Here is a 10,915-nt window from a genome sequence, read left to right as displayed (position 1 = left end):
CTCTTTTGCACAGTGGAGCGCATTATCGATGGCGTTCCCTCGTCTCTTTGCTCTCTTCGCCTGCAAGAAGTCAGCTCTAGCGAATCTTCTTGACATAACGAACATATCTGTTACTTTGACAATTTTCTTTTTACACATCTTTTAGCAATGCACGATCGAGTCGTTGTATAACAAAGATTTTAATTAAATTATTATATAATAATATCAAAAGTTCAAAATAAAACTTAAACATTTTGCACACATACGTGTAGATATATATATACGAATATATATATGTATCATGTTACAAATATATATATACGAATATATATATCATTATACAAATAAATATATATATATATATATATATATATATATACGTCGATAATTTTGGGGTTGTCTGCTTGCTTTTGTTGTTGTTGTTGCTGTTATTGTTTTATGCTTTTCTGTGTATGACAATAAAGGCTTACATTTTAATTATGTATTTATGCTGATTTGCTTTTATAAATATATATATATATATACATATATATATGTATATATATATATATTTGCTTGTTTGATTTTGTTTAAATTGTGTTAAATTTATTATTATATATTTGTTGCTTGTTTGTTTGCTTGAATTGATTACGTTTGAATACAAAAATTATTGCAGCTTCATTTTGTGGCAACATCGTGCAAAACTTTCATTTGCATCTTTTTTGCTTTTGCTTTTCTTTTTTCTTCCAATTTTACTTTAGGTTCATAAATTGTTGACGTATTTTAGTTTAGAATGATGCTATAAAAACATCGAATGCTTATTTTTGTTTTTGTTGTGTTATTTGTAATTGTTATAGTTGCTTGTGTCCGGCTCTATCTGTTACTGTTGTTGCAGTGTTATTTGTTTTAAAATTTCCATTAAAATTATAATAGTTCATATTACTATATGGTTGTTGTTGCTGCTGCTGTTGCTGTTTTTGTTGTTGTTGTTGTTGGTGTAGTTGCTGTTGTTGTCTATGCTATAGCGAACCAGCCGGAAAACTTGTTGAACTATTGCTATGCGCTAAACTAATCATGGAACCCGACAAACTACCCTCCTCATCCGGATAGGTCTCGCGTGATACCTCAGTTAGTGATATAGTGCTGTAAAAGCATTAATATGGAATTAATATATAGAGTTATGCCTCAATTTCTTTTAGTTAGCTTTACCTGAAACCCAGTGCTATTGATTCATTATCAAAAGCTTCCAATTCTTTAGAATGCTTCTCATGTTTCATGCGCAAGCGCTCGGCACGTTCCAAATTGAATTGTTGCAATTCGGCATCCATCTTAAATGAATATAAAAACAAATCGGTATTAACTGGACTCTAGTTATTTGGTTAGCTGCCTAGCTGGCTGGTAAGTTGTCTACCTTATTCTCCAATAGGCCACGCCGCACGCTAACGCGATTCTCGAGTTCACGACGCTCGCGATCGCGCTGCTCTTGCGCCTGCTTCTTGTTCTTGTTCTGATAGGCTGTGAGCATATCCAGTTCGTATTCCAATTGCTCATTGGTACGTTGGCACTCGATCACTTGACTCTCGTCCAGTTTATAACTTTGACTTTGGAACATGTCGGCAATGCTTTGTTCATACTGCAAAACAAAAGTGAATTGATGAGCTATTATATATTTGATTACATATTTAAATTAGTCAGTTTATCACCTGTTCACCCAGAAGCGTGAGCTTGCGATGCTTCTCCTCTTTGAGCTGCTTGATAACCTCCTTCTGTTGCTCTTTGGGTGTCGTCTGCAGCACTTGCGCCTTGTAGCGTTTATATTGTTTTGTTTGTGTTTTGCATGTCTCGCGAAACTGTTTGCGTATCTGCAGCTCCTTTTGCTGTATATAAGTAATGTATAATAAAATTAAATTCATTTTCTATTTCATTTATGAATTTATGTGTACCTTAAGGCTTTTGGGCTGTTGTCTTAGCTCAAGTGCATGCTTGCGCAGCAACTCCTTCGTAATGCGTTCCATATAGTCTTTTTGATTGTGCAACTCCGTGTCGTGCTGCTTGTTTATCTGTTTGCAAGTAAATCGTATTATAGACATATAGTCAGAACTATCTATATATATGTTTGTTGAGACTCACTTGCTCCTCGCGCAATTGATGTACGCTCTTCTGCTGGCGATATTCCAACTCCTGTGTCTTTTCATGGTGTTTCAAAAGCATACCATGTGCCTGTTCCAGCTGCTGTTGCTTCTTGCTTAGCTCCTGTGATGAGGAGATTTGTATATATGTAATTAATGATTATACAAATTTCAAGGGGGCAATTAGATGCTTACATCACGCAACAGCTGATCCTCTAGATCGTGCAATAATATCATGCGTCTTCGCTTGAATTTACGCATCTCGAGGTCAATATATTGCTTCTGGGCCTGGATCATGCGCTGCTCCTCTTGGGCCTCGTGCTGCTTTAGATTATCCTTTTGCGATTGCAAGGTTAAATCACGCTGACGCTTTGGCGTTGACTCATCCATCGAGAGTTCACGTTTCCAGCGCTCCTTGTTCGCTTTGTATTCCTTCTTGCGAGTTGAATCGAACAACTTGCGATCGCCCTCCTGCTTCAGCGTAATCTCTTTATGTAGTTTCTTCTCGGCCGTTGTCGTCTGTTTCGAGCGTCGCTCCAAGTCCTGCTGATGCTTGGCCTGCAGCGATATGATAAAAAATTTAATTATTACAGTGCTGGGGCCTAATTTGCATTTCAATTTCCATACCCCGAGGCGTTCCAATTCCCTGGTAAAGTTATGCAATAAATTATCGTACTCTTTGTCCAGCGCCGATTTGTGCGTCTCCATTTCCACTTTGCACTTCTCCTCGAGCTTCAGTAGCGTCGCCTGGTGCTCTCGTCGCATACGCTTGTATCCGGACATTTGTTCGTGCATCTCCTCCTGCATGCCGCAAAAAGATTTCCAGGCAACACAAATAATAATGTACATATAAAACAAAAGCTCATTAACGGTGTGTATACATATATATAGATGTATGTGGGTGTGTATATGCATATATAGCAGCAGTAGCATCAGCAACAACAACAATAACAGTAACAACAACAACTTACGATAATACTAGTTAACTCCCACTCGTTCTTAACCTCAAAATAAGGTAACTTAAAGCAAGGGAAAATCATAGCTAATTGCAAAAAAAGATTGCGCGATAAGTGTGTTACCAGCTTATGCTGAACGCAATACGAAAACAATATTAAACAAAAGAATGCTAACAATATAAAATGTAACTTAAACAATTGCAAATTGCAGCGTCATATAATCAAAGATAAAATGCCGGCGGCTACTGTTCAAGCTGTCAAATGTCAAGCTGAGAGAGAGAGAAAGAGTGCAATAGCGATTTGTGTGTGTGGAGAGTAGCGAAAAGTAGGAAAAAAAGGAAATCAGAAGAGCAATGCATATAACTAAATTAGAACGAAGGCTGTATGTGTTTGTGTGCCTTTGTGCGTGCGTGCGTGCATGTGTGTGCGATTACTGCTAAGGTGCTGAGTCTGCCTGTGTGTGTCTGCTTTGTGTTTGTTTGTTTGTTTGCTGCGCCTAAATTGCAAATAAGTCTTTGTAGCTTTAAGTTTCTTAAACATTTATTGCTCTATTTATTGTCATGGACTTGACCCACGCACACACACAAGCGCACATACATAAATAAACACATATGTATATGCACACAAGTATGTGAATGTACACTCTAGTTAATTTTAGTTTTTTTGTTTTTTTTTTTTTGTTATTCGTTTTTTTTTTTTTTTTGATTAAGAGATCACACAGGGGCAATGATTAAGAGTTTGGCATTGTTTTGGACTGCTACTATTTTTAGCCTTGTGGAAGAAGCTGTCATCGTGGCCAGCGAAGTCATCAGCATCCGCCTGGCTGCCGCAGCAGAAGCAGGAGCAACAGAAGTTATAGCGCGCCTATTTGTTATGCAGGAGGAGAGCAGAAAGAGAACAATAAACAACAACAAAGTTTGCATGTAGTAGTGGAGAGCATAACGATTTGGAGATCAAAAGAGAGAGGGCGAGCGAGCAAAAGCAACGGTAAATGACAGCTGTTGTGACTAGGACTATGAGTCGGGTAGGAGGAACTGCTGAGACAGGAGACATACACTCGATGACAGCAATGAAAGGTGTGAGAGCCAACGATAGATAGGCTGCATATGCGATCGATTATGTTCACGATATCGATAAATGGCAATGACAAGCAGCCCTACTAACTGGACTACGACTGACGTAAATTCAACACACGCACACACACGCACGCACACACACACTCATCATAATGAGCTTTTGTTGTTGCACATATGTATATGCATGTATGTTTTTTGATAATTAACAACTAATCGCACACACCTGCATATGTTCCTTCTGCTGTTTGGTCACAATGCTCGTCGTTCGTATGGTGGCAAAATTATTGGGTCCATGATCGTTGACAGCATTAGAGATGGCCTGCTGCGAGGAAGCCGATGTGGCCGCATAGACAGCTGCCTGGGCAGCTGGTGTTGATAGATAGCGTGGCTGTTTTCCAGTCAAGCGATGATCACCGCCTGCTGGTGAGCCACCAGTGCTGCTGCCGCCAACACTGCTGTTGGTGTGTCCTAATGCCAGATGCGGCATCACCGAGAGTGGCGGCGCTGGCGCCGGCACAACCGACGCCGAATTCGTGGGCGTCACATTGTTGTTCATGGTGTGCATTATGTTTGGCAGCTGTGGCAAATTGCGATGACGCGACGAATTGCGTGTAACAGCTCCACAGCTAGCGCCGCCCGCCTGCTGCTGCTGCTGTTGTTGTTGTTGTTGCTGCTGCTGCTGCTGGGCACTAGACCAGTTGCTCAGATGCTGCTTCTGCAGTTCCAGCTGATGGTGCATGGCAGCTGCAACAGCTGCAACTTGCTGCTGATGATGAGCTCCGATATGATGGTGATTCTGCGCTGCAGCCGGTATGGAATTCGACGAGGAGCTCTTCAAAATAGATATAAATTTCGTTAGATTTATCAACAGAAAGGATTAATCGATTGCTATGTCACCTGACTACTGGCCGCCGATACACCCACCGAGTGTATGGAGTGTTCGGAAGTAATACTATTGCTCTTGCTACTATCACCGCCAGCATGATCGTCCTGCTGATCGTCCGTATCGCCGACAGCGCTCTCCGTTTCGCACGTGTCCACCATGAGTATCTTCTTCATTTTGCGATAGTTAAGGTTGTCCAACTCACGCACCGCCGACTTGGTGCGCGCAATCAGCTCCAGCAGAACTGTCTCCGATCGCGGACGGGTCACGTACGAATGCAACAATAATTTGGCTGATGAGGGTCGCTCCGCGGGCATCTTCTTTAGACAGAGGTCCACGAAATTGCAAAACGTATCCGACCAATCGTTCTTCTGCAAAACAAAGAATATACAATTAATAAATAATAATATCGCTTGATGTACACAACACATCCAAGTTAATGCCAATCGATATTTACCGGCAACGTTGGCGACTCGTTCTGTGCAATGTGATACAATGCGGACATGGCATTCATATTGAAGTATGGGGGCTTGCGCTCGGCTAGCTCAATGCAGGTAATGCCCAGAGACCAGACATCTACCTTGCCATCGTACTGTCCCTCATCCATGGCCAGTATCACCTCCGGTGCCATCCAATAGGGCGTGCCAACAAAGCTATTCGCCGGACACTTAATAGCAGCACTTCCAAAATCCGCCAGCTTCACCACGCCCATGTCCGTGAGTAGAATGTTGCCCGCTTTGATGTCCCGATGGATACGTCCCAGCGAATGCAAATAGCTCAGACCACTTAGTACTCCAAAACAGATGGCAGCTATTTCGTCCTCATGCAACGGCTTCTTGTGCACCTCAATGATGTCTGAGGCGGAGCCGACGCAATATTCCATAACCAGCCAGGCTGTAGATTCGCGCAGGTAGCAGCCCTTATACTCAATTGTATTTGGATTGTTCAATTGACGTAAGAAGCTGTTAAAAAGTCACGTAACACAAAATAATATATATATATATATATTTTATACGCGTATATGTAAATTAATAGACTTATACCGTATCTCCTTGAGTATGTCCTGCCATTTCTCTTGACTCTGCTTTCCCGTATACGACATCTTTTTGATGGCCACAATCTCTTTGTTGAGATTGCAGCGGGCATAATAGACGGCACCGAAGGAGCCATGGCCAATTTCTCGCAGATCCTCAAAGATCTTTTCCGGATCATGTTTGTAGAATAGATCGGCTATTTCCGGATCCTTGAGACTACCAGGACGTGCCGATGGCATCTCTGTTATTCATGTTATGCCCCCTACCAGCACTCGCTCCCTGTCTCCCTCGCTCGCTTTCGCTCCTCACTCGTCTCTTTGCTCTTCCCAGTCAGAGTTGTCAGCTTGTTTGTTTTTCCTTTGGGTTTGTTGTTGTTGCTCGTAAATATCGCTGGTTAGTCAATGGGCAGACAAGAATCTCCTTTTGCTACTCTCTGCAAACGAAAGTGTAATTGAAAGTTACAAATGCGTGTATGTCTGTTTGCAGAAAACTGCTTCTGTAAGCCCGTGAGTATAAGTATGTGCGTGGCCGTGTGCATGTGTGTGTATGTGTATGTGTGTGATAAAAGGAGAATTTCATGTTTTTGTTGTCGCATTCAAATCGATCAAGTGATTCACACTACTCGATTACACACACACACACACACAAACGCACGCGCGCACTAATACATGCACACTCATATCTCATTTGGTATTCCACACGACAGAAGCCGCTTATCAAAAATATGTGCGTTTTTTTTATTGTTCTTCTTTGTTGCGTTCTTTTGGCACTATTTTCACCAAAGCCGCGATTCAGTCTCTCCGAGCGGCAAATAACGGTGCATCATCATTCAGATACGCACATTTGAATGCCAAAGAGTCGTCGCACGATATTATGCTCTCAATTAAATCTGACATTCTTATTGATGCGTGGCTTTCAAAATTTAAGTTCTAGAGTAGGCGTTAGGTGAAAATTGAGAGAGAGAGAGAGAACGGCACACGTGCATGTGTACTATATGTATATATGCATGGATGTGGCTCTGTGTAATTCTTAATGGGCATGGAAGTAATAGCGGTACTTATTTATTGCCCAGCTGCCGCATGCAGACGAAAAAAAGGGTTGCAGCAATTGGCTTTTTTTATTCAGTGTTGTTGCAGCGAAAATCGTACGATTTACTGAATGAACTTTTCGTTAAACAGATTTTGCCATCATGATAATTGCAAAAACTATGTATTTGATTTGTTTGGAATTTTTTTCTTATATTTTTTGTTTAAAAGCGAAACGGCAACACGCCTATTTTTCATACACACGCAAACACAATCACACACAGGCAGCCATGTCTCGTTCTCACACATACGCATATAAATAAGCGTATGCATGTGCGTTTGTGTGTGTCTCTGATGTCGGTTGTTTTGCATTCGCCCTGTCTTTTTGTCTCTTCACTCTTCATGCTGTGCGCCTTGGGAGCTTAGCAGCAGCGTTTAATTTAGCATTGTGTCGCTGCTTTTTAATTTAATTTGATGAGTTTTTTTTACTAGTGCCAGCCTGTTAACATTATGTTAAATAATTTGATTTAATTTTTGTTTATTTGCTTCGATCTTATTTGATTTTTTTTCCTTTTTTTTTGGGTGCGGACAAACACATACAAAAAGCAAATCGCACGACGCTGCGACGTCGTCATCGACAGCGACGTCGCTGCTGGCAGCCGATGTTTTTGTTGTTCTCGCTCAACAGCAACATCGCTTGCAATTGTGGTCAACCCTAAAAAAAAAACGATTTGGGTTTTTTTCGCATAAATATATAAATATAATAAGGCCCACTTTTGTCGTTAGGACAATTTTCAACTATAAATTGTTTTGCTTGCACATTGCACACATACACACTATCACCCGTACGCTTACACCGACAGCAGTTACATAGACAACTATGGTGCGTGCTCTTTCTCGCTTTGCGGTCGCGGCGCACTCACACTTACACCCGCACAAAAGGCACACAGACTAAAGCACATATTCATGTTCACCAGCCAACACGAATTGCATGTAAAAAAAATATGATAAAACTATGGAAAATTGTGTTTTCCTTACATTTGTGCCGCTTACTTTTGCAATTCAAACACTTTTCGCTAATTATCAACACGGCTGCGGCATTTTTCTTCTGCATGCGTCGTTTTTCTTTCACGTCAGTTCGGTCTCTGATTCTACTGCTGTTTCTGCTGCTGCTTCTGTTGCTGCTGTTGCCTGCCTGCTGGTATTGTTTGCTTTGCTATATTTCGCCTTGCACTACACACGCGTTGCGTTTTACATATTTACACTGGCAATGCATTCCGTTTTAAGTATGTATGTAATATATTTAATTGCATTTGCTTGGCTCTTAACACTTAGTTTTCCCAATTTTCTTTCGTCAATTAATTTGTATGAGTTACGTATATATGTATATATGTATATATGTATTTGGTAAGTGTTGGGCAATTTCGTGTTGCAGATTTTTTTGCAACCAGTTGGCAGCCCGCAAGACCATTAAATACTAGCACAACCAAAAATACCAAATTGGTATATTAGCAGGCATGTCATAGCAATAACATATGTTAACCACAGCTGTTATAAGCCGTTGCTTTAACGAAGTGTTTAAATTTTTGCGCTTTTATCGCAATTGAAACGATCAAAGAAATGGGTCGAAAGCTTTTTGAGCTTTAAGTTCACCAAAAAATATTTTGCAATGTATATACGTTCTTAAGCTTATTAATATGATTCATTATCAAAATAGCTTTAACTTTAAAAGAGAAGCTTGACATTTGGATCTATCGGATCGCTTGGCTTTGCGCAGTAGCTATTTCTGAGCTTTATTGTAAATAAAAAAATATATGTATATTTATGAAAAACGCATCAAAAGCACATCAATAAAAATAGCAACAACAAAGTTAATAACGTAGGGAAGAATATGCCTCACTCTTACACACACACGTGTGCAAACACACACACATTCACGCTCAGGTGAAGAGAGTGTTAAAAGTGAGCGCCACAGAAATGATGGCGATATGGAGAGCAGAAGATAGACACGTAGCGAACAACAGAAGCGTCGGCGTCGCCGTTGCCGTCGCTGTGGTTGCCGTCGGCGCAAGGTAGATTGTGGCCCCCAATCATTTTTTTAGTATTTAAAGAACAGTCGGGCAAGCAAGTCAAAAGCCGCTGCGAGAGCGACAGCCACAGCCACAGCGAATAAGGCAAACATTTTAAAAGTAAATACGGGCAATATATACATATTTATATTTATATACATATATGTATATGTAATCTGTGTATGTGCGTGAGTGTATAGAAAGCTTATGAATCGTACAATTGTCAAAAGTTCGCATTAAATCAGCCCAAGTTGCATTTGTCATCATCGGCAACGGAGTTTTTGTTTTGTGCTCTTTATTCTTTGCCTTTTTTTCTTTTCTCCTTTTTTTTGTTGTTTTATTTGTGAGCCAATTGTTGCTGCCACTCTGTGTGAGCGTGTGTGTGTTAGCTGTTTGTTGCTACGCGCGAAGAAAGATAAAAACATGATAAAGGCGAATGTGCGTGAAAAAATAACAATAAGAACTAATCATGTAAACAAGAGCAGTTGCAGCTTTCTATATGCGTACATATATATAGATATATTCATTTACTTAAGTTTTGTAAATGTGTGTGTGTGCCCTAAATAAATTAATATGCGCGCACAAATGAACATTTTAATATGCGTGCATTCACAGGCACACACACACACACGTATGCAAATGTGTGTAGAGTTGTCTTAGCGCAGCAAATGCGCGCGCGCATCATTGTGTGCCGCCCTGCGTGCGCGCGTCTCTCTATCTCTTTGGCTTTGCCTATGCTGCGCTGCGATCGTTGCTCAAGTTCGGTAGCTGCACCACTGTGTGGGGGACAGTTAACCAGTCCCGGGGGCTTATTTAGCCTGCAGCTGTTTTCAATTGACGATTCCCATTGTTCTGCGCAATTTGACAGCAATCAAAATGTACAATTAATATAAAAATATGCCGCCAGTACTGAACGTGCCTGCTACTGTGCTTATTGTTATTGCAGCATTGCTGGAGCTTCCCAGCTGCGTATACACACACATATACAACCACAAGACACATGCACAGGCATGCAAACATATCGATAAGTCTTTTATGCTTATCGGCCGCTTGGTTTAAAGATGAGCTGCGCACGTTTCGATAAACGATAATGGGAAATTTGATATGTATTATCTCCTATTCGTTACCCGTTAACCGTTTGCTTTGCACATACATGTGAATTGCATTTGTTTGCGTTCGCATAGTTACTGGTATATTAAATAGTTGCAGCAATTTGTTAACCATAAATGGCAACAGTCCAGTCAATAAACCCCGCTGCCCACATAGCACAAAAATTGTTTTGTTGCTGCTTCGTTTCATTTCGTTTTGTTTTGATTTCTGATTGTTTTGTTGCTGCAGCCATCGATCGCTAACTAAATGCCATAAGTGGCAGTCACTACACACACACACACACACATACATATATCGACTTGTATGTATGTATTTTGAAAGTGTTCGCACATTTCTATATTTGTACAAATACCGATATAGATGCCTATTAGATTCATATTTTGTGCGTACACTGAACGAAAAGTCGTTGAAATTCTAAACAAATTCAGATTTATATGCAAACATTTGCAATTTTGTCTAGCTCTTTTGAAGTATTTCTTTTAAGTGTAAAAACGTAGCCTATTTTGTTCGATACTGATATCGTTATCGATTGTTGTTCTCAATTATTATTATTAATGTGTTATATATGTTTATTTTGATTTCCATCTAATTTATCTCTCAGTGCATTGCGATCGCTGGGAACATTGTGTTTTAAGTTTTCAGATTTCAGTTTTCATTTATGTCTCGCTTTCAGCA

At 40.4% G+C, this 10,915-nt stretch overlaps 1 protein-coding gene across 4 annotated transcripts; it reads right to left on the bottom strand.

The window, feature by feature from the left end:
• Positions 1-907: 907 nt before the first annotated feature.
• On the bottom strand, positions 908-8,461 carry LOC111596790 (serine/threonine-protein kinase Tao). Of its 4 annotated transcripts, none has more exons than XM_023311144.2 (13): positions 8,100-8,461; positions 6,046-6,469; positions 5,460-5,964; positions 5,017-5,373; positions 4,343-4,951; positions 2,715-2,888; positions 2,283-2,645; positions 2,089-2,211; positions 1,902-2,018; positions 1,662-1,835; positions 1,370-1,591; positions 1,168-1,286; positions 908-1,101 (listed from the first exon to the last, which is right to left on the bottom strand). In XM_023311144.2, the coding sequence occupies exons 2-13, from the start codon at positions 6,273-6,275 to the stop codon at positions 978-980; spliced, it is 3,117 nt and encodes a 1,038-aa protein (XP_023166912.1). In that variant the 5' UTR covers positions 6,276-6,469; positions 8,100-8,461; the 3' UTR covers positions 908-977. The 4 variants fall into 4 exon arrangements, with proteins under 4 accessions (XP_023166912.1, XP_023166913.1, XP_030080078.1 ...); XM_023311145.2 differs by having other exon boundaries at positions 8,115-8,461; XM_030224218.1 differs by lacking the exon at positions 8,100-8,461 and having other exon boundaries at positions 6,046-6,623.
• Between the last annotated feature and the right edge of the window lie 2,454 nt (positions 8,462-10,915).

This window comes from Drosophila hydei, unplaced genomic scaffold (assembly GCF_003285905.1).
Source record: "Drosophila hydei strain 15085-1641.00,03,60 unplaced genomic scaffold, DhydRS2 tig00000413-arrow-arrow-pilon, whole genome shotgun sequence".
Taxonomy (NCBI): Eukaryota; Metazoa; Arthropoda; class Insecta; order Diptera; family Drosophilidae; genus Drosophila; species Drosophila hydei.
The sequence above is the reverse complement of the archived record's forward strand: the minus strand, read 5'-3'. Positions and strand labels throughout refer to the sequence as shown.